A 21,805-nucleotide genomic window follows, 5' to 3' on the forward strand; every position below is an offset into this window, starting at 1 on the left:
TATTTCGTGCCATCCCATGTCTTATTAAGGCTTCAGACAATTCAGACGTTTCACCCGACAGTGACGGCTTAATTCGAGATTCGAGCCTAGACACCTACTCCTACGGTGGCTTGGCTCATGGTACTTTCCGTCATGATCTGGCTTGGTAAACTGTTCAAGGCTGGTTGAGAAGAGCCTGCTCGAAAAGGCAGTATCAGATCGAATCGTTTGGATCTTGTGTTTGCGGCTTTGCCTCCAAACGCCTGAATGCTGTGGTCTCACCTTCGATCCACTCTGCAGGCCTTTGGGACGGAACAATGAGCTCGATAGGAAGATAATCCAGCCCTTGCGTCAGAACTAGATTTTGCCAATTTGTTATCCACCGTTTCATTCTTCTGCCTTTTCCGGCCCAATGCTGTGTTAGCTCCAGTCCTGTTATCTACCCATGAGGTTCTTGAGACATCAGCTCAGACGAAGCTATCGCATCGCGCGGAAATACTGGGACAAGATTCCTTGAGAGAGGTACTCGACGCGGTGTGTTAAATTAGAACCAAAGACATTTCCTGAGTACAACATCTCAATCGCCTCTGAACATCTAGAATGGGCATTAGCAAAAGAATCCAGCGATAAATTGAATTTGACGAACATCAGACGACATGTCAATAGCTTGGAAAGTGACGTAGACGTTGAAATGTGATAGGGACTGCGGTCTTGGCGACTCTCGTATTACAAGAGTTCTAAGGAGCCTCAGTATCTGAGTGGTAAAATGTGTAAGGCCGTGGAGCAGACTCGTAGCAAATGCAATCAATGAGAATGTCAAGGCGCTACTCTTATTTACTTACTCATAGAAACTTTTATTCCCTGCTCTATCTCCACAGCGACAACTTTTGAAGAGATGAAATAGCAGACGAACCGATTTGGACTGTCGGAAAAATCACATTGCGACGCAAAAGACTTCTGGTACTAGTACAGTTGTCCGTTGAGAAGATGCAGATGGGTCAGTCATACGTGAGCTTGGAATCGAATATTATTGTAGCATAAGGTAAGTGATTAGCTGACCTTACATAGATCGCCAACACTGCCTGCAGGCAATAAGTGAGCGTTCCTTACGTACTTAAGTCCCTGTACGTATGCAAATTACATGGCAACAAAGGAGGATGGCTCCGACTTCCGTCACAAACAAGGCCATGTGCAATAGAAGAATGGACAGAGAACATCTCCTAGAGCCCTCTATCCCCGCATCAGGACTGCTCAAGCGGCTGTCTGCCATTTTCCTATGATTGCATGGTTCCTGATAGTGATATCTACTAGCCGCAGGGCCAGACTGGGTAGGCGGGAGTTTTACTTGGTCAAAAATGCACTATAATATCAGGAGGGTATGCTTTCCAATCAAGTACGGGAACATAATACTGGAACATGATCCACAAGCGACTGGGGGAGCGGGAGGCAGATTGACACGATATTACCGCATCTGCGCATCTGCGCATTTCCTGAGCTCCTCATCCAAGCGCAAATCTCTCCGTCATCACGTATAAGGACCAATCTTCCCAATGCTTCTACGCCTACTAATTCAACCTCCTAGACTCTAGGAATGTTCTCCATATCCCTTTCCCTCGTCATCCCGCTTCTCCCGGCCTTCACCGTCTCTTCGAGTGCTCTACCGTCTTCACGAAACATGATCTCCAGCTCTCTGAGCCTGCCAATTGTCTTCGAAACACTGCATACGAACAACACGAGCTGGCAAGACCTTGGGAGTCCTGTGTCATCGTATAGCCCTGATTGCAGTATCTCATACGGGCGCTACCTGAACCAAGCCAGCTGTAACAGTGCTCTAGCGAAGATATCCCAGGTCACAACACCTATAACTTTTGGAGAGAGAGGTACAGGAACTTGGGACGTCGTACTACCACGTCGATATCTCAGCGGTAAGTTTTCCCATAGCTCGTCATGTTTGAGTGGCTATAGTTTACCTACGCAACTTTATGCGGACGGAGTATGCTAGACTGCTACAAACGCCTTAGTAAGGCTGACAAAGCCAAGAGCGATTGAAAACCTTGGTGTCAAGATAGCTTATCTCCAATATAGACGATGGCCAATGTGCCATCGACGTGAAAGTCGATCTCAACGGAGCACAGCGAGATGTATCCAACTATCTTCAAATCACCAACGCTGCTAGTGCAGTGCTCCGCGATTGTGTCCAAATGCGACAGCCCAGCACGGGTGGACTTGTGAAAAAGTTAGGTATGTTTTGCACATGGCTTCTTACAATAAGATGTTAGGAATTGTTGCCTGAGCAAAAGTCTTGGGTATTGGCTTCAACTGGCACTCCTTATGGCACTACGTCATTCCATCTACTAATGTTGTATCGTTACGAGTTCAGGTATAAGGTACGGGTCTCTCTCGGCCGAAATCAGTCGTTACCACCCGAATGTCGAGTGTCGCGACCAAATGACATCAGCGCCGCCATCTTATGATTCCTGCAAAGATATACTCGACACCATGCAGTGGTCAGAAACCTTGACCAATTTTGGCCTTCCGTGGCAGGTGCGTCTTGTTGCAGAGATTCCGCTCTGTTGAATACCACAATGGACATTGCAAGGGACCGTCAATATTAAACCCTTCCAACAGCCTGGGGTCCAAATTCGATTGCCATACTTTATCGTCTCAGGTACGTTAGGTATTTGGTTCAGCCCAGCCAATCCCGACTCCTGAATCCTTTTCCCCTTTCGCTCGTCCTGGACTTTTATCTAACCCGCCATTTTAGCGGACAGACAATGTAAACTACTCGTGGCCAGCAAGGTGTCAATAATGCCACCAGTGGAAATAGCGACCTGGGCTAGCGTCTGGTCGGAGGCTGTCGCTGTCAATGAGATGTGCGTGAAGAACGGGGAAAGTGGCCATGGAAGGCCGCAAAGTAAGTGCAGTGTCCTAGTAAAACCCCATTTTCTTCCGACCAGACACTATCTTGCCTTTCTGAGGTCTCAGCCTCTCTCGGTAGTTATTGATGACTTTCACCAAAATGCACAACGAGTTGGTGGAGGAACATCAAGCGCGATCTAAACTAACTTTTACACTCTTTCAGGTTTCCACGGCAGTCTGGTTGTTTTCTTCCTTGGGCGAGGATCATATCCACCCGCGGACAAACTTTCTAGCCTCAACATGTCAAATCCTGAGCTCAGAAGGCTCTCCACGTTCAACACGACGCCGCCTCTTATAAATTCTTGAGGTTCTGGATGTAAATCTCTCCGTGGCTGTAGGGATTAATTGTATCTAAGGAAATGACATCTCGAGAGATTGCAATGGCAGACTTCATTGAGTAAAGGGCTGTATCTATTGTATTGCTACGTGGAAGGAGTGAATTGTTTGAGTGTGCGTTTCGAGTCTCACTTGTCACAAAACACCCGTTTGGAAACCCGTTAGTTGAAGGAAACTGTGAATTTGCAAATTAGGCATCGCGGTCGGTGACCTTCAAGAGCTAGATTTTTATGCTGTCTCGTGGAAATCTCAAGACTAGAAGGAGGCTAGAATGCGTTGCAGACCGAATCATATCTTGGCCCCAGTGCCTCACAAGCCTCCGCAGTCCAGCCCAATTCCCACTCATACTGACCCCCTCCCATCTCATGGCATTACAGAACCTCAACGACCAACGTATCCACCCCGGCTCTCGTTCTTACAAGCCTCAACATCGATGGAGTGTTGTAACCGTTCAGGTAATACGAGTTCCAACGACCGTCTGGTCGTTCAATGAACACACGTGAGAAAACTTGGGCCTGGATCCTGAGCATGGATCGAAGGTCACGGCAGAGGCCTCCGCGACGCTGACTATGACGGGATGGAAGGTGTTGTTGAAACAGACCATGATGGGGAATGTAAGGCCTAGGTATTCCAGTCGAGGGAAGGGCGCCGGCCAGAAGACAGCCGCAAGCTGGACGGCTCGGGATGTATGGTAATCCGGAGGCGGTCGCTCCGGTCCGGGGAGGGGAGTGAAAATGAGGTCCTGGGGGTTGCCGACTGGGGGTCCTAAGTTTCCACTCATGGTTTCTTGTGATGGCTCACGAGAAGGGTGTGATGAGCGAGACGGAGGTACGTGGCACGGTGGATTTTTGTGTACAGGGGCGCTTTTGAGGACAAAGGAACTAAACAATCAAGCATACTCATTTTCTTCATGCTACAGAACCCACCTCAATTTCATACCGCAGGTTTGCTCGATTAGCCCGTTGTGGTAGTTCAATGCACCAGGTGGATACTTTCCATACTGCGTCTCTGCTCCGGCCTCTTCGATGCAGCGATTATGTTATCATCCGTCAAGGTCAGCTTTCGCACTCCTCGGCTACTTCCCCAGTGCATCCTCTGCTCCGGCATACCAAAAGTGTTCCAGGGTAAGCTCGATATGCGCTCCACGTAATGCAGTAGTCGGCTAATACTCTCCTCGTTAAGGTCAAGCACACCAGTCACGCAGCATGATGAAGCTGATACAGCTTTCTGATAGCGAGATTAGACGGAAATTTTTCCCATGAGGTAGGTCCCCTTTTTGGTTTTTATTCTTGTTTCTTAAATGACTGCAGAAATCAAAGACGACGATGGAGTGAGAGGGTCGCAACGGTTTCCTTTCGCTGCAGGAGTCGTAGACGTCACTGCGGGTATACATTCACAATATCATGAACTAAACTTTGAAGCCGGAAATCTCAGCACGCGTCAATACCAGTGGTCGGCGATTAGCTTGTCCCCCTCTCTGCCTATTCTGTCACAACAGATCTTTCTTTGTCTGAATTACGACTTAAGACGTTGGGACATCAAATGTGTCAATCTTGTTGCTGGTCAAAAATAGCAAGTGGTACTAACTTACTGAGGGCGTTTACGCCAACACGTGGGGGAGATATGTTTTATATCAGATGCCCAGAGTCATGTCTGCCTCATCGTTGGGACTGACCTTCAGATTCTCGTCGCAGCAAATTTCCTAGAGATCAGAGCGTCATCTATCCGGTTCGGTTCGTGCGCTGTACCAAGAATGCTAGCGATGCGTCTGGCCCCTTGCTTCAGCTCCAAGGAATGTTCAAGTCATTTCCACTCCCTTAAGAATTCAAAACTCCCGGCCTACGTTCTACGATCACAGAGAACACCGAGTCCATTTCGTGAAGCATCATGTCCTATCCGGTATGTTGATTCACCACGAATCACTTCCACACCCCCAATCTTCCACATCAGAAGCTAACCGACTCAATCCACCAGGACACTCCCAGCCTCTTCATCGACAGGCAATACGACAGATGGTATGTCATCCTCTACCCCAGGGTGCTTAGCTACGATTTCCATGGGTACCAAGGGGTGCGGGCGCTCTCGCACGCTATGCTCTGCGGCAAGGGCTCCGTCGTCCAAGCCATCGACCAAGATCTCATCTTCGTCAAAAGAGAGGGTGACACCGGCGCACGGCTATATGACACCTTTTTCAGAACGGCGGTCAAGTTGTTGTATGATAGTTCTATAATAATGAGTGCTGCGGAGGGGAGTACGCTGGATGCTGAGTTGCGGGCTGCTGGGGAGGCACTTGCGGGGATAGTTTTCGTGACTGCTGCTGAGATCGCGGTAAGTGAAAGCGTGCTAGGGTCCTGATGCATGTAGATGGTCAACGCGCTCATGGGATATATGGGACCGTAGCTCACAACCTCGGCCATCGACGAGACCGAGCGAGCACCCGCACGCCATTTAATGAGAAATCTCACCGCCGCAAGCAATACCCCCGACTTCAGGTTCGTCTGCCCCCTCATCACTGGAAACCAAAGTCCTACTCAATGTAACATAAAACCGCAGCATAGGATTTACCAACAATATAACCGACTTCACCACCACATTCAGCAGCACGCGTGTCTCCATCTCCGATCACTGGCCCCAGCGCATTATTTTTCAGCCCGCAGACACGCTCGGCACGCAACGACACGCGACCCTATCCATCGCATGCAGCGCGAAGCATATTGCACTGGGGCCCTTCGATACGACATGGGGATGGCAGAATGGGAATGTTTGGTTCGCGGTCATGATTCATGTGCCCTTGCAAGAAAACCGTGCTGGCAACGCCCGTAATTACCTGCCCTCCTAATCTTCCCCTTGCCTTGAGCGATATGATTTCTTGTTTCGGTTTTGGAGCTGACGCAAATGGGCAAAATAGCTTTTTATAAAGTCTCTTGGAGTTCTCCAGCAAACAAGTCGGTTGACTGGTCGCGGCCCGTCAAGGATCCTGGCAAGTCGTGGATGTTTCCTGCTGATCTGGGGTGGCAAGTTCATGTGCATAGTCAGGCTGGGAGCCAGGTATGTTCATTACTCTAAACGTTTGCAGATGCAAAGTTGTCTGATGAGGAGCGCGATCGGTAGACACTGCATTTGACGGTAACAATATCAGATCTAAGATAAGGCTTGCATGGTGCTATCTGTTCAGCTGGCAAGAGGTGGTCTGGTCAGAAGGCTGAGACTCGTTTCTCCTGGTGTCTCTACTGGTGCCGGGGGGCGGCCTTTACCCTGGATGTCTGCGTATAATTGGTACTTCTCTTGATAGCAACTTGGTGTGGTAGATCCAATATATCGTGTTTGATTGGGAACAGCGCTTGTCTGTCTCGATTCCAACATGATACAATGCACCTACTCTTGTCATCACATTTTCGTCCTTATCGGCTGTCGCAAATCCGTGTTCACTAATCACTAGCTATGCCAGTATGGCGGTTATTGTTGGGGGAGTAACATATGATGAGGTACTGAAGAGTGAATATGGCTCCTGGTGGGACCTATCATTTCCAACACATGCACCGCGGATAGTTTTCAACGAGACGACGGTTCTCGAGATATTTTATGTCATTCACATCTCAGACTCGGCCGGAGTTGCCAAGATTACCTACTTAGTCTATGCCCAAAATGGACTAGTGCATTCATCCACGGATCATTCCCATCCTCGGGCGCGCTCCCTGCAATGGTGGCCGTTGCGTAAATACAATTCGCAAAAGATCAAGAACATGGAAAGCGACGAGTTTACGTTTCTTCGTCCAAGAGCTCGGTTTGAGCTGTGCTGATTCTCAATAATTATTCTGCTAATCCTTTACTAGCCAATCCTAACCGTGGGAAAATGTCAACCACCAAAACCGAAGGTTCTCCTGACGGCTCGCCTGATGTGTATCAGAGGGCACTTTTTCCAGATTTCCCGCCCCCGCCCTGTCCTCCACCCTTACCGCGCGCAGCTTGGCTGCTCGATTCCTTCACCCAATCACGGCTTCGACCGGCACTTTGTTGAATCCCCGAGTCCGGTTGAATGTCCGCCCTCCCTTCCATCATCGGAACGTCCTTAGGTGGTGAAGTCCCTTCCATCGACACGTCGCTGTGACTCCCACTATTCCGCTTCTCTCCACTCTCACCTTCTGGGGCAATCCGCCCCCCTTGCTTCTTTCTACCCTCACGTCTCAAAACTTTCTGACCGCCAATTGGATCGACCTGTCCAGCAGAATACCAGCCGTTTAGCTCCAACAAGATCATGTCGGTCCCCTGTCTCTGCTTCAAGAGACGTATCGTCGGCTCTAAATTCTTGCTGCTCAGCAGCATTGTGTCGTAGCCGTCGAATTGTTGAGATCCGGATCCGCCCCATTTTACCTTTAGGATCGCCTGCTCGTGCTGTACATTGGTGTCATTGGAGTCGCTGAGAAACATGTTTCTGAGATCGTGCGCAAGAACTTCGAAGAACTCTGACAAGGCGATGACCACCGGAAGGCACTCTACCGTCTTGCCTTGCGATTGAACGCCTACCATTACAGGCACAGTTCGGCTGAGGTAGTCTGTCCAACTAATTCTGCCGTCAGAAAGTTCTTCGGCTAGCCAGTTGGCCTTGACAGTGGCAAAGTCTCGTTGTTGATATGTTGAATGCGACATTTTGTCGGTGTTGGTCGGGAGTGTGACAAACGGTGGTTCTCTACTGGCAGTTCACGGATCCTTCTTTGCTACAACATATATAAACGACGAAGTAGGCAATGAGCTTAAGGCTTTCTCAACTGTCAAACACAGACACGTCACGATCAAGAGAAAGGAGACCAATCACCCAATGCGTTGGCAGGCAATCAAAACCCGTTGACGAAGACGCCCGGGATTCACTACGATATGGAACAGTGCTTTCGCATCACCTGACATACCCTCACCCTTGCTCCCAGTACCCCAACCCAAAGCAGCATCCTCGTCATTCCCATCACCCACCAACCCACAAGATGCAAACACCCACCTCCACTGCTGCTGCAGCAACCGCAACGTATTCTCCTCCATCAACCTTCTCGAACGTCGCGAAATGCATCCCGCTGCCCCTCCCTTCCCCCTCTCGATGGAGCAAAATGCGTTCGTCCGGATGCTGTACTTGATGGAACCGTTGGCGGCGGCGGCGATGATTGGCGTGCAGATGTTGCTGGCCTTTCGGGCGTTCTTGAGCTCGAGCGTGATGGAGAAGAAGGTGTGGAGGTGGTGGTTCTCTTGGGCTTTGGCGGTGGGCTTTTTGGAAGGGAAGAAGAGCCGCTGTTTTGACGGGTGGTCCATGGTTTGTAAGGGAGTCGGATTTGGAGGGCGTTGACTTACGTTGTTTGTTTGTTTGTTTGGGGGTTTGGTTGTCTTGTTGGGTGAGGTGTGGAGTGGACTGTCAAAAATCGAGGAAGGTGAGGTGGTCCGACTGATATGAGATCATCACGTGATATCAAACAAAGTCTGGAAGGGTTTGGGGGTTTTCGGACTCCCGGGCGGAAGTACCTAGGAGCCTGCAGATGAATCCCGGCTACGAAACATAACTCGGAAGCAGATACTCCTTCTTTGTTCGTCTAGGTACGTTACCGCGTCCTGTCTGGGACCTCCATTTCTGTCCAGGTTGTCTTGTGCTGGATCAGGTCTAGAGAGTCCGAACATGAGAATTAGACAATTCATTTCTCCCGCAAGGGCACTGCTTTTTATACGTCTAATCCATCCTAGTCAAGATCAATCCAGTAGGAAGAGTCGAGTTTTTCTTGTCACTACCCATAAACACATGCGCAAAAGCTTTGACATCCATCGTATCGCTATCACAATCCGCACCCTGACAACACCCCGAAATCTGCTACCTCAGCTCTGATCACCTCCCTTCCAACCACACCGACGCCTGCAGAGAAGCAGCCTCCCTTGCCCTCAGTCCTCTAGGATCCACTGCGCAGAGATCGTATCCACGCTTCCTTTCGCCTGCAACAGCCTCAGCATCGCACCGGTATCGTTCCCGAAGCAGTAACGCCCATCCGAACACCTGACTCGGAGCGTGGCCGCCTCATGATGCCTTTTTCCAACCAGCCTCTCCAGTTCTTCCTTAGGATCGGCAAAGCCTCCCTCCTCGATGCACATGACGACGGGGAAAGCGGCGTAGATGTTCTTTTGGTGCCGTCCGGCGATGGGGCTTCGAATTCGACGAGGATGGGAAAGGTGTAGGTGGGATACTCGGTGTATAGTACGTGATCTCTTCCACGGTGACGGCTTTGCGGCCTAGGGAAGCGTGGGCGGTGTGGTCGGGCTTCCTGGGAGCGTCGAGCCGAGAACCGGGATCGAAGATCTCCTTTGAGTGGCGAAGGAAGACGCGTTGCTGGTGTGATGGTTGGGTTGTAGAGGATGGTCGTGCGGTGAAGTTGAGTGTTGATGATGATAAGCAGCGATGGCAGACGTAGCTAGCTGCGGACGAGAACGCTAAGGGTGGCAAGGTAATGCAGGATGGGGAGAAGATGAACAGAGAGGGGAGATAGAGAAGGAATGGTCGGAGAAGAGGGGTAGGAAGGACATAAAATAGCCGACGTGATAGAGAACGGACGGCGATCAAACGTAGTCGCCAATGTCTTCGGCCTCTCGCTGCGAAAGACGTATCTCCGAACAGCGAAGTTGCAGTCAGGGCATGAATGAAACGCATCATGGAAATAAAAAGAGCAACTCTAGGGCGAGAGAGTGGTGTCATGCAAGTTTCAAACAGACTCTTCTGAAAACGTTCCTAAACTACAACATAAGCCTGCCGCCTCTTCCGCTTAGCCAAAGGGCCAAAAAATATACAGTAATCCGACCGCAGTCCGTGTGTGAGCAGCTCCCGAAACCGAAACCTCCACACTCAGCCCGATTGCTCTCCCCTCCCTTTCAACCTCCCACGCCACCCGGCGCCATCTCCAAGTGCACCACAATTTTATCAACCCCGCCCCTGGCCTTCAGCAGCCTCAGCACGCTCGTGGCGTCCCGGCCGAGATGGTAGTGTCCGCGTTCGAGGAAGACGTTGCCGCCGCAGAACACCACCTCCGTATCCCGGATCGGCCCCCACGGGATGTACATGCGGGCGAGATCGTCCGCGAGGTTCCAGTCGCTGACGTAGACGACGACGGGCTCCGTGATGACCAGGTGGGCGCCGCGCATGACCTCGACCATGATCGGAAAGGTGAGTTGGAGGTAGGTGGCGTCGTTGATGATGGCCCGCGTGACGGCGTAGGCGGCCAGGGAGGCTTTGATGGTGTGGAAGGGTTTGAGGAGGGATATGACCTCACGGGCCCTCACGATCTCGGCGAATATCGTATCCATGGCCGGGGAGGTCGGTGTGGAGGGATCGGGAGCGGCGCTGGGAGATTGGAGGGTGGAGCGGGATACTGATGGTTATGTGATGAAAGTTGGAAGATGCCGGAAATGATCGCTTTTGTTTTACACTGGCGGCTTCGATCTGTCCCGCTGCACCGCTTGGCCCACGGGGATGATTATGATCGAGAGGATGTTATCCTCGCATAATTTGATGGCATCAGTGACTGGAGGGTAAGGGATGCCGAAAGGTGAAGAGCTCAGAAGATGATTTCGGGCAAGAGGGTCAATGTGTAAACAATCATGCCAAGAGACTAAGCCGGAAATTGAGGGCACGATCGATCACGAGGGGAAGCTACGAACATCACTGTGTTGATGATGGGCATCAATGTCGTAGTTTAGGAATGTTTCTTTGAAAATTCAGACTCCTATGATGAGTATGGTTCACTTTGCAGCTTGTCTCTCGACAAGGCATCAAATCCGGCAAACAAATGTACGCATGATCAGTCCACCCCACCCTCTCGCTGATGCGTGCGAGGATTGATCTCGCCCTTGATTGAAAGCCAATCAAATTCTTTTCCTCCTTCTCGGTGTCCATTCTCCGATCCCATTTCTTTCGCCTGCCCTCCAGGCCCATCTCTCAGTAAGTGCGACTTGACCCTCGGATAGGGTGGTGGATGGTATGTTACCTCCCATACCCAGAGCTTCTCGTGTGTAGATTTCTTTTCTGAATCGCGATCGCGCTTGTCGAAGACGATTGCACCGGGTTCGAATAATGTTGGTGGCTTGGTATCTATTAGCTCAGCAAGTCGCTGGGATCTTTAGGTGGTCCTACCGTTTCCGACGATATGGGAGTGGTGCGAGTGCCGTGCCGGAGTTTGTCCAGCATCTTTGGAAGGTGCGGCGTGTTATTTTGTAATGACTTGTTGATGCTGGTTCACAAACACTACTGATGGTCAGTCGCTGATGAGCGTTTCTTGCTACTGGTCAACGTCAATAAATAGATTTTGGTAGGTGGGCGCGTGATTTGGTGGTAATGGGGATGGGAGAATATGGAGATCGTAGGTTGGGAGTGTGGTTTGGTAGCAATGAGAGCTGTGAAATATGGGGATGGTGATGGCGAAGAAGAAAGAGTGATGGAAGACAATGAAAGAAGGAAGAGGGGGAATAAGCGGTTAGAGAAGACGGGAAGTGAGACCTGTGTGGCAGAAGTGTTAAGGTAGGGCGGAAGTGTTATCGGGCGTATGATGAAAATCTAGCTAGGGTGCGGCCGCCTGCCAGCAACATGCAAGGATTGATCAGTCAAAATCAATCAAGTTCTCTACTTCAGGCTCGGTCTCCCTCAAGTCCTCCTCGGAAACCAAGCCCATATCTTTCGCCTTCTCTCCCGGCCCATCCTTCACGGAGTACGACAACGCCTTCTTTCTCTCACGGTGCGAACTCGCACTCTCGTAGGTTGGATCATACTTCATCTCCCATATCCAGAGCTTCTTACGCGTAGGTTCTCCTCTGGAATCAACGTCGCTCTTGTCATAGACGATGAGACCGCGGGAATAGATTGGTTGTGGCTGTGCCTTTGTGTCTTTTAGCACTGTAGATATACTTGGTACTTTGGGTGATCGTACTTCTGCTTGAGGTTTGAAAGGGTCGCTCCAGACGAAGGACATCTTTGGAAGGTATGGCGTATTCTGTTGTAATGAGTCGTTGATACTGGTTCACAGACACCGCTGATGGCAAGTCACTGATGATAGTGTTCTGATAGTTGGTTTGAGGGCAACGATTAGATTTTAGTAGACTAGGAACGTGGTGTGGCGGTTTTGACGAGTGTAGAATATGGGAAGGGTGATAGCGAAGAAGGAAGAAAGATGGAAGAGAGAAGCGGGGGGATAAGAAATTACAGAAGAGGGGTAGTGGAAGTGTTAGTGGTTAAGTGTCAAGGGCGTAAGTGTCAAGGGCGTAAATGTTAAGGACGTAAGTGGTATAGGGCCTTAGTGTGAAGGACGTAAAATAACGATGTAGGTGCAGCCGCCTCACCGCAATCTCTAAATTTAGAAGTGAACATGAAAAGATCCAGCCGTAATGATACTACGATGAGAACTGGGTTTTTAGCTGTAACGGAGTCACCTAGTAGTACCTACGTGCAAAGATTCGAGAAAGAACAAATGGAAGTAAATCCCCAAAGCGCGTCAATGGGTGATTATTTTGGACAGCGACCGAGATCCTGAGTCTGAAAATCATGCAACCAGATCGGAACGAGAAGAAAGCATAAATACAGAAGATTATGGTCTTTGAAGATGGCGCCTTGCAGAATCCATACCGAAAGTCAAAAGTCCCAACTCCTCCTCCCTTCCCACCTCCCATACATTCATCCTAACGCTTCTCGCTTCCATTGTTTGTACAGCGTATCCAATCCAACCTTAGCCTTCATCAAGCATAACGTAGAGTACAAGTTGTGCTCATGCGACTCGTACGCGCCCACTCGGTCCTTCATATAACACGCGACCGTAGGTCTCAAGGGTATCTCAGCGGTCGCGAAGACCCATGCCATAAGGGCTCGAGGTTCGCATACGTACTCAAGGTTTGCTGGGTGGGTGGGGGTTCGGGGCTCCTGTTCGTCTGTCACGGCATCTGGCATGTAGTTTAGGTGACGAAAGCACCCTGGTCGTTAATGATGGTCTGGTAACGTAGAGGTTGTCGAATTGGAGTATGGGTAGATTGGGGCGGCGTTTCCGATCGCAACGTCGGTGCTGGGATTGGGGATTGCACTAAGGAATTAAGATGTTCCTGTGATATGGAAAATAGTAACTGGTACGCGAATCAAATAAACATTGGTGGTGCCGATGGCGAAAGCAGTACGATGTGGACCAGCTATAGATATGGGAGAAAGTTGAGAGGGTATAGCCCGTGGAGCAGGCGCAGTGTGTAAGGACCTGGCTGCTTTTTCGGAAGATAGCTGTACAGCTTGCTCATGGTGCCATGCCCAAAGCCTCCTCTGACCTCTCGCCATCCCGTCAGCAGTGCCGACGTTATCACATCTGGGTTCCCACCCATCAGATATCAATCAACAACGGTATCTCCTCCCTCCACTCCTCCAAACAATCCTCGCGAACCGGATCCAAATCTTTCGCATCCTCACCGGGCCCATCTTTCAAAAACACCATCATCACTCCCCCAGGTTCGGGACTTGACGTATTCGCTTTCCCATACCCAAAGCTTCTTGCGTGTGGGACGGCCGTTGGAATCGCGGTCTTGCGTGCTGAAAACGGTGTGGCCACGGTTGTACATCGGGTCGAACTGTGTGTCTGTTAGCGAAAGGGCTTTTTTGGGCGGCACGGCACTCTTACCGCGGGCTCAATGGGCACAGGGGCGTTGCTCATGTTTGGAGATGGTTTTGCGTTTCGTGGTGACGGAGCCGTGTGCTGGGGGACTGTGGCTAAGCGAGTATGGCTGGTAGGCAGGTGATCGCTTTGATGGAAGCTCCTTGTTGTTGGCAAATTGATTTCTATTCTTTGGCGATGGATCTTCGAGCAGAGATGGTTGAGGAGAAACTATGGAAGGGGAGAGATTGCAAGGAATAGATGAAGAGAAGTGTTAAGAAGAGGGGAAGCAATTTGCAGGTTAAAAAAAGAGAGAACACTAAGCGTAACGTAGGGCTTGGGCAATGAAAAATATCTGAAACAACGTTATGTGGGGTTATAAGGCTGCCAATAAGTGTTATGGAGGTCGACTGCCTTCGGATTGATGCTACCGTCGGAAGGCTAGCGCCCAATGAAGAAGACGGAACCGTGAGATTGGCACCTCAGCCAGTAAAACGTGAGTTGGCTGGGATAACGATTGATGATACCTGAAATCTCTTCCCCATCCTTTCAAAATCTCTTGCAAAGCTTCTGGCTTGATCCTCGCCTTCATAAGCACTAAGTCTGAATCTGGCTTGGTGTATGTCTGACCAGCCCCAGTCCGCATCTCAAACCTTGGTTGATGTATGTAACGATATGTTATTCCTGAAACTAGATTATATGGGTGAGTCAAGCCCCTTCACCGGTATCTATTGGCCCACACTCTCCTCGAGATCGTCTTCGAAGTCTTCCCCGAGATCCTTCTCGAGATCGTCCTCAAGATCCTGCTCGAGATCCCGCTCAAGATCCTCCTCGCTAGCCCAGCCCATGACTTTCGCCTCCTCTCCAGGTCCATCTCTCAGAGAGTACGAGATACACCCATATAAGGGATCATACTTGCTCTCCCATATCCAGTACATCTTGCGTGTAGGTTTGCCCCTGAAATAAAGATTGGTTTCAATGAAGACAATCTGACCACGGCCGTAAAGAGGTTGCGGCTATGGGTCTGTCAGCACTGCAAAGATTCAGAACCCAAGGGTAATCATACTATTTCTGAGGTTTCTGAAAGATCGCTCAAGGGTTCCGACATTTTTGGACTATAGGACGGGTTTTTTGACAGGATAGTATTTATAGTACGAGTTGACAGGCATAGGTTTAGTAGACCGGAACGTGGGTTTGGCGGATGCAAGGGTGACAATTTATGGCAGATGATAATATGAAGAGGACATGACAAAGAGAGGATATATTTAGGTACATGTGAAGCTCGATCGAGATCATTAATATAGGAGTAATATGGTTCCTAAAGTGATAACGGTCACCGAAGTAAGGATTAGCCTACAGCCTCGAGAGTCTGGACCAGGGTACCGACATGTGCACTTGCCAGGAGCGAAGATGATGAAATTTGCCGAAGGCATGCACTCCAAAGGGTCTAAAGGATATGAGAAGTCAGCTATGAAGTCTTTCGGAAGGTCATCTGTGTGCTTACCTAATCCAGGTCTGTGAGTCCAGACCATTTGGGATGAGTGCAAACTTACATAACTTTGATCCGGCCGTTGCTTGTTGTATGTGACGGTATTCCTTGAGCGAGATCATTGGTCTTCCTTTGGCAGTGTTGATCTTGCGTTTATACGGCAATGCTGGGATTCGGAGAAGGAGCGGGGCTAACCACGAATTTGTATCTAGGGACACTCGAAGAGGCAGGAAGAGTAGAGTCGATTGCTGCGGCATCCAGCTCATCAACCAGCCAACATCGTGCATTTCAAGATTCTCTTGTACTGCCACGTGTATTCGCAAGAAGTCAGTCGAACTATGCACATGTTTACTGCCGATCATTCAGGAAGCAACGCACGTCGCGGAAAATTGGGTCTGAGTTGATTCCAGGACCACATTCCTTTTCCGACTAGAACTGCACAAAAGGCTGATGAGGGATCTGCGATTCAATTTGCTCAGGCCTTCGGCTACAATGAAAGCCAGTACCGGTCAACACAGACTTGGAACTAGATAACTTCTCAAGGTAGCAGTATAAACAAGAAAGAGTAAGCTCTAAAATTACCATCGCGCCTCATTGTACGAGTAGATGTTAGCATGATCTGAACTTACCTAATTAACTTGCAAGCGAGTCGCCCACTACTTCCCTTAAACAAGCTTCTCGCTTATCCATCGGCGGCCCCGGCCGTACCGCTGCGTTTTTGGCGGCGTTGGCGCTTCTCCCCCTGAGTGCAAACCTTCGCTTCATCACCATTGGATTCGATGGCTGCATGTGCACTAAGGCCTCAGCTGCAGCTGCATTAGTGCTGGTGATAATAGCCAAACCGGTCTAAGGCTGACGCCTGTAGTCGAGCCGAGATTGTAGGTACTAGGCTGAAGAAATACGCCATTTACGCAGGAGGCGGCTTACATGCAGGTCGTTCTTTGGGGAAGTCACCTCTGAGTTACGGCTTCTAGGCTCTCAAGGTAATCAATATGGCAGGTGCCTTTGGGGCAAAATCCGGCAATTCATTGACTTGGCAGGCTTGACTCTACATGATCCCGCCAAGTGTTTAAGTCTCGGAGGCCATCAGTCTGATCAATCGAATCGGCAAAAACCCTCTGAATTAAGTCGCTCCAAAGCGTGAAAGGCCGTCAATTGGCATCTTCCATTGGGAGTACCCCACAAAGTCTTAGAAAATTGAGAGTTTAAGAGCCCCATTTGGCACTTTGTATGAGGATTTCCCCATGGACCTGTAACAAATTGACGACCTTCAAGCTTCAGAAGTTAATGTTTTTGGTGAAGAATCCAAGCATTGGCCGCAAGTCTTTGATTAACCAGGATTCGGGAGCCGATAAACCCGACAAGTGACTTGGGGATTGGCCTAAGTCTTTGACGAATCTGTTAGAATATCAGGTATGTGTTGTGTAGAACAGATGGATTGATTCTCCAAAACCTCTCCGGGGCCAGGTCCTAAGTACAGTACAAAATCAGGTGGCTGGGAAACACGGTGGCTGGGAAGCGTGGGGGCCAAATTCGACATGCCCCTGCATCAAATTTCGACCGAATCTTAGAGCCTTAGAGCCTATAGGTTAATCCACCAGTCTCGGAAACAGTTGCTACTTTAATATCTTCCCCGCACTCCCTGATGATCATGACCTAGAAAGGTAACTTGGCGCCAAATTATGCAACTACACCGGCGATTCTCCAGAAAATCCAGCACTAAATCATTGCAACCTACCTAAATATATGACGAGGATATGCTTACGTGCATAAGACCGTTTTTCGACCAGGTTCTGGCTCGTAGGATTTCACTGATTGCTCACTAACTCTGGGCGCTTTCACCTTCTCTTCGACAAATTTATTATTTGAAACCTCCAATCCCGACACTCATCCCTACCCACTCAAAACCAAACAATTTCTGACACGCACAACAAGTGGTGTCAGGAACAACAGCTCCTAACACTTCTCTTCTAATTTCCAACGGGTTAGACTCTGGACCCTGGACTAGGTAAGTACTCATAGAAGCGTCATAGGCAAACACAGCTGACCCGTCATATCGACTCTAATGTTAAACACTAGCCCCCCATTCTCGCCTGCTCGTTCAGTCGATCTGACAGGGTACGATCGTTCTTCCACAGCCCGGCTTGCGGGGTGGGACCATCGCAAGCAGTGGGTTAGCTGGTCTACGCGTTGTTTTTTGGGGGTTTCATGGTAGAGAGGAGCAAGAATGGAAGCGTTTGGTCTGACATCTCCACTGGAGAAATGTATAGAAAAGGGAGGGGGTGGTGATTGGGAAGGCAGGGCGCTGGGGTCTCTAGAGGATTCTGAGTGGCCCTTATCGCGGCTTTAATTCTTATACCATAGCCATTCACAAAGCTTGACCGTTCGAATTTTCACTCATTCGCATGCCTCTCATGACTTGCAGAAACCCTTCGTGCCAAGACACCCTCCGCAATGCCTCCCCGTAGAGCCTCTAACACTAAGGTAACTTACTGAGCACGGGCGCAATTCTACAGAATGTTTCTGTGGCTCCGTGGGAGGTAGTCCCTTAACCTTTGCGCTTTCTGGGGGGCCGCCCGTAAGACAACCTAGCAAAAGTTATGCATAGGGGCGAGTGTTCCGAATGAAGTCCCACAGTTCAGGCGCGGTGCCAGAAAAACAAATGACCCCGTTCACGAACTTTTCCTACCCCTTTTGTCGACGTGTAAGGGAATTCATCGTTGAAGTTCTATAGGTGTGGCGCAGTGTTGGGAGGGATGAGCCTGGTCACATCTGATAGCCATTTATCGATAGAGTCGATTTGTTCAGATCGAAGCCGACGAAAGAAATGCGTAAATGAAAAGAAAGAGAGCTTTCTCGTGCTGGAAATTGGAATTAACTCTCTACGCATGACTTTTGCAACACTGTCTTACAACAAAGCGTGACAATGACACCAGGTGAAGAGCATCTGGGAGGCAGATTTTGGCTCATGAGCCAGCTCTACGCCTATGTACAAAGGAATCAACCGTCTCGGGGGTAATCGCAACTAATAGGCGAAGATTTCTACTTTGGCGCAGGAGATGGATGGAAAAGCCACATACTCAGGCTCGTATCGTATAGTTCAATCCTTATACCCCAATATATCCTGTCAACGAAGAACTGCTCGTGCGACGGCGAGGCTGGCTCACGCTGAAAATAGTGCGCAGCGATCCCGAATCCTTCAGCCTTCTGAGAATTCCTCCTCCGGTATTTGCACAGCCGAGCGCTTACCCGAGAACCATCATCATATACACCATACGCACGTCGCACTCGGTGTTCGCATTTGTATCTGAAACAAAAACCAAGTTCCTTCTCTGGCTGTGCGAGATCTGTGATCCGCACAGCCAGAGTAAGAATGCCTCCGGGAATCGTACTCTCTACATAAAGGGGACGAAGACATCTCTACCACTCATCAATCCGTCTCCAAAAGCTCCAGCATCTGTAACGAAATCAATGACCACAATGAATACATCGGCATCATACCTCCAAGTCCCGGCCCGCGGGCGTGGCCTCGCTCTCGGTTTCCGCATCGTTATACTCGTCCTCGACTTCGTAACCTTAGTCGCCCTCTCTATCTCCCTCGGTCTCTACCACAAATGGATCCCCAGCACCTCCTACCCCACAACGGCCCTCAAACCAAGCAAGCATACGGACTGGACGGACCCAATTGTCCTTGCTGCCGTCCTGGTCTCTTTCATGTGGACTAGCTTCATCACTATCCGCCCGGCCTGGACGAGCAAGGCGCTTCATTTGGGGTATTATGTCGCTTTCGAAGTCATATGTTTGGTGTGGCTGTTGGCATGTACGATTCCAGCATTGACGTTGAGGGAGTCTGGTTTCAAGGATCTGGTCGCGATCAGCAACACTTGCGATATGGGCAGCGTGACGCTTATGAATGGGGATAAGGTGCCGTGGGTGTGCATGCCGCATTTGAATACCCTGAAGAAATTGCAGGTTGCTACTTACTCCGTTGCATGTGCTGTCGCGTAAGTCCTTCCGTTCCTCATGAGTGGTTACCAATGCCAACACGTGCCATGTGCAGCGTCCTCCACTTCACCCTCTTCGCCCTCGCCTGCCACTCAAAAACGCACCTCCCCCAAGCCTCCGCACCCTCTCACTCCATCGACAACACTCCCAACCAGCAAACCATCGCCCACGAAACCCAAGACCCCACCACCAGAGGGAGTGAGTCCGACTCCACATCTCCGCCCCGAACCGTAGCAGTTGCGGAAATCTAAACATAGCCCTTTCGCCCAGGGTTTTCCGCCGCCGACTTCGGGATCGTCCGTTTCCTGCACCGCGGAGAAGTTGCCGTGCTGGAACCACGGCCGCTGCCTCGACCGCACTCGCCCGTGCCGTCACCGCTCGCCTGCAGGTCAGGCGCTTTTGTCACGACTTTGGCCGCGTTTCGGAATTCGGCGCATGAGGTTTCATCGTCTTAATTGACATCATCATCATCCTCTTGACGAGGATCGAGGATCAGAATGGGAATGGGAATGCTGTTGCGGGCCAATGGCTTGGTTTCGTCTTGTATAGTATTACGCACATACTGTCTTGTTGTTGCAGTTGAGCGATTTTAGCGTGGCGTTTTGGAATATTCGCCACAGCTTGACTGGGGGCTAGTGAGGGAGAGGCACAGCACACACTTATGGCAGGATAGCCGAGATTGCCATGTTGGAAGAGCCTTGAATAGGCGGTGTCCCCCCGTTTCTTGCTCTTCATTCTTGTTCCTCTCGTCGCAAGAAGAGGTTTTTTGGACTTTTCCCACCCACCCGCGCCTTGTTTTTTAGCGTTTTCTTGTACTTAGACTCCAGGTCTTCTACCTTACGTAGAGGGAGTTTTCCTAGGGCTGAGCTGCATAGTGGACCGCTGTCTGCGTGCGGCTGGGCCTTAGGACCCAGCCAATCATCATTTAGAACTCATTTGTGCGTGTAGTTTTCATGGGACGTTACGCGAGACAGCACTAGTTGGGTTATGTTGGCAGGGTCGGTGCGGGAGTGGACCGAGGAATGTATGGTTGGGATGGAGATGGTGTATGTATTTTTGCTTTCTTGTACATGAGGTGATTCTGTTTCGATATATAGCTTTTGAGGTCGGGCGTTTGTATATACATACTCTTGGCAGGTATTCAATCTATGCTTGCTCAGTGCACGCTCTATTGGCCTGTGTCGATCACGGTCACAGGAATGCAGCAATTCGCAGCATGCATGTTATTCATGCCTGTGTCGATCAGGGTAAAGTGGGCAAGGTCGATCAGGGCAAAAAAGCGGTGATGCGGGCCCTCGCCGCTACGGCACGTACGGAACCACTCCTTGGGACAAGCAATGGTAAGTTGCCGAGCTTGAAACAGGGGCACTTGAACACAATGTGCAATTTCACCGATCAGCTATAAGTTGATGTTGTTATGAGAAAAGCGTTGTGCTCATGAGTCTTGTGTTAATGGAGCTACTAAGCCTACGTAAAAGCCTTCACTAGACTCTCGAGAGCAAAGCCATTTTCCATTTCCGGAATGTTGCTTCCACGCAAGCTAATTCCCGCTATGCCAGTATCCATCAGCCGTTGCAATCATTTCTTGCCGAAGATAGTACCCCTTTGGCTCATGTGAGAAAGATTAGGCAGGTGTTCGCAAGAGGCTATGCCTACTTGTTGGCGTAGACGTCCGACTTGGTCTGTACAAAGGCCGTGTTAGCAGGAGTACGATCCATCAAGGGAGTAAGAGAAAGAATAACGGGACGTACGTCGTGCTTCTTTTCGTCGATCTTGTCAGAGGCTGCGTCTTTGGCGGCGGTGAGACGCGTGGTAGCGTTCGCGTCGGTGTGGCCCTTTGCGACCTCTGGGGGACCGTGTCAGCGACGAGTAGAGGAAACAGAAGCAAGAGGTTGAAGCTTACCCTCGTTACCCTGCTTGGAAGTTCCAGACATGGCACCCTGGACAGACTCGGAGGCCTGGTTGACAGTGTTCCTGGAAACCAAGCAGATCAGTAAACAGGATTTAGGCAGCCGGCAAGGGGAGCTGAGGGGCAGGCGGAGCGGGCGGGGCTCACTTGATTGTGTCCATTGTGAATGTTTGGTTGTTGGAGATAGGTGTGACTGATTGTGTGGATGTGTGATTTGCTTTGATGTCTGAGGTCTGAGGATTGCAGATGTGAGTGATGATTGTGTAGCAAAAAGGCAGCGGTGGTAAAAAGGACGTGGGTATTTATACCAAAGAAACCACTAGCCGGTACGTCATGGGTGAAACATCCCCTCGATCACCTGATGACGTCTTAACATAGCCTAACCATCTATGGTAAAGTGTGGTGTACAGCAGCCGACGGTAACCGTTCCATGCAAGGAGGAATGAAGTTGCTTAGTCACTAGCAGCTGCACAACATGCATTACTTGCATAAGGGATTTTGGGACATTGGAGCATAAGGTAATCAGTGACTCGAACAAAC

The 21,805-nt window shown here is 50.1% G+C and overlaps 11 protein-coding genes across 11 annotated transcripts; 3 read left to right on the forward strand and 8 right to left on the reverse strand.

Annotated features, from left to right (window-relative positions):
• Nucleotides 1–1,570: 1,570 nt before the first annotated feature.
• On the forward strand, nucleotides 1,571–2,819 carry HO133_001876 (uncharacterized protein; the record flags this gene model as incomplete). The annotated part of the gene is made up of 4 exons (XM_037292804.1): nucleotides 1,571–1,904; nucleotides 2,065–2,220; nucleotides 2,360–2,523; nucleotides 2,775–2,819. 4 exons carry the CDS (start codon nucleotides 1,571–1,573, stop codon nucleotides 2,817–2,819), a joined length of 699 nt encoding a protein of 232 aa, XP_037151343.1.
• A 2,302-nt stretch (nucleotides 2,820–5,121) lies between these two features.
• On the forward strand, nucleotides 5,122–5,634 carry HO133_001877 (uncharacterized protein; the record flags this gene model as incomplete). The annotated part of the gene is made up of 3 exons (XM_037292805.1): nucleotides 5,122–5,133; nucleotides 5,209–5,562; nucleotides 5,599–5,634. The coding sequence occupies 3 exons, from the start codon at nucleotides 5,122–5,124 to the stop codon at nucleotides 5,632–5,634; spliced, it is 402 nt and encodes a 133-aa protein (XP_037151344.1).
• Nucleotides 5,635–7,137: 1,503 nt separating this feature from the next.
• On the reverse strand, nucleotides 7,138–7,881 carry HO133_001878 (uncharacterized protein; the record flags this gene model as incomplete). The annotated part of the gene is made up of 1 exon (XM_037292806.1): nucleotides 7,138–7,881. The coding sequence occupies one exon, from the start codon at nucleotides 7,879–7,881 to the stop codon at nucleotides 7,138–7,140; it is 744 nt and encodes a 247-aa protein (XP_037151345.1).
• A 51-nt stretch (nucleotides 7,882–7,932) lies between these two features.
• Nucleotides 7,933–8,529, reverse strand: HO133_001879 (uncharacterized protein; the record flags this gene model as incomplete). Its single annotated transcript, XM_037292807.1, has 2 exons — nucleotides 7,933–7,949; nucleotides 8,139–8,529. The coding sequence occupies 2 exons, from the start codon at nucleotides 8,527–8,529 to the stop codon at nucleotides 7,933–7,935; spliced, it is 408 nt and encodes a 135-aa protein (XP_037151346.1).
• Nucleotides 8,530–9,144: 615 nt separating this feature from the next.
• On the reverse strand, nucleotides 9,145–9,351 carry HO133_001880 (uncharacterized protein; the record flags this gene model as incomplete). Its single annotated transcript, XM_037292808.1, has 1 exon — nucleotides 9,145–9,351. The coding sequence occupies one exon, from the start codon at nucleotides 9,349–9,351 to the stop codon at nucleotides 9,145–9,147; it is 207 nt and encodes a 68-aa protein (XP_037151347.1).
• A 771-nt stretch (nucleotides 9,352–10,122) lies between these two features.
• HO133_001881 (uncharacterized protein) lies at nucleotides 10,123–10,554 on the reverse strand (the record flags this gene model as incomplete). Its single annotated transcript, XM_037292809.1, has 1 exon — nucleotides 10,123–10,554. The coding sequence occupies one exon, from the start codon at nucleotides 10,552–10,554 to the stop codon at nucleotides 10,123–10,125; it is 432 nt and encodes a 143-aa protein (XP_037151348.1).
• A 494-nt stretch (nucleotides 10,555–11,048) lies between these two features.
• On the reverse strand, nucleotides 11,049–12,212 carry HO133_001882 (uncharacterized protein; the record flags this gene model as incomplete). Its single annotated transcript, XM_037292810.1, has 2 exons — nucleotides 11,049–11,330; nucleotides 11,871–12,212. 2 exons carry the CDS (start codon nucleotides 12,210–12,212, stop codon nucleotides 11,049–11,051), a joined length of 624 nt encoding a protein of 207 aa, XP_037151349.1.
• Nucleotides 12,213–13,677: 1,465 nt separating this feature from the next.
• Nucleotides 13,678–13,922, reverse strand: HO133_001883 (uncharacterized protein; the record flags this gene model as incomplete). Its single annotated transcript, XM_037292811.1, has 2 exons — nucleotides 13,678–13,839; nucleotides 13,890–13,922. The coding sequence occupies 2 exons, from the start codon at nucleotides 13,920–13,922 to the stop codon at nucleotides 13,678–13,680; spliced, it is 195 nt and encodes a 64-aa protein (XP_037151350.1).
• Nucleotides 13,923–14,590: 668 nt separating this feature from the next.
• Nucleotides 14,591–14,970, reverse strand: HO133_001884 (uncharacterized protein; the record flags this gene model as incomplete). The annotated part of the gene is made up of 2 exons (XM_037292812.1): nucleotides 14,591–14,878; nucleotides 14,929–14,970. The coding sequence occupies 2 exons, from the start codon at nucleotides 14,968–14,970 to the stop codon at nucleotides 14,591–14,593; spliced, it is 330 nt and encodes a 109-aa protein (XP_037151351.1).
• Nucleotides 14,971–18,277: 3,307 nt separating this feature from the next.
• Nucleotides 18,278–19,607, forward strand: HO133_001885 (uncharacterized protein; the record flags this gene model as incomplete). The annotated part of the gene is made up of 3 exons (XM_037292813.1): nucleotides 18,278–18,340; nucleotides 18,451–19,355; nucleotides 19,412–19,607. 3 exons carry the CDS (start codon nucleotides 18,278–18,280, stop codon nucleotides 19,605–19,607), a joined length of 1,164 nt encoding a protein of 387 aa, XP_037151352.1.
• A 1,327-nt stretch (nucleotides 19,608–20,934) lies between these two features.
• On the reverse strand, nucleotides 20,935–21,426 carry HO133_001886 (uncharacterized protein; the record flags this gene model as incomplete). The annotated part of the gene is made up of 5 exons (XM_037292814.1): nucleotides 20,935–20,959; nucleotides 21,013–21,038; nucleotides 21,108–21,202; nucleotides 21,260–21,330; nucleotides 21,413–21,426. The coding sequence occupies 5 exons, from the start codon at nucleotides 21,424–21,426 to the stop codon at nucleotides 20,935–20,937; spliced, it is 231 nt and encodes a 76-aa protein (XP_037151353.1).
• Between the last annotated feature and the right edge of the window lie 379 nt (nucleotides 21,427–21,805).

Source organism: Letharia lupina, assembly GCF_014066315.1.
Source record: "Letharia lupina isolate WasteWater1 chromosome Unknown contig_13, whole genome shotgun sequence".
Taxonomy (NCBI): Eukaryota; Fungi; Ascomycota; class Lecanoromycetes; order Lecanorales; family Parmeliaceae; genus Letharia; species Letharia lupina.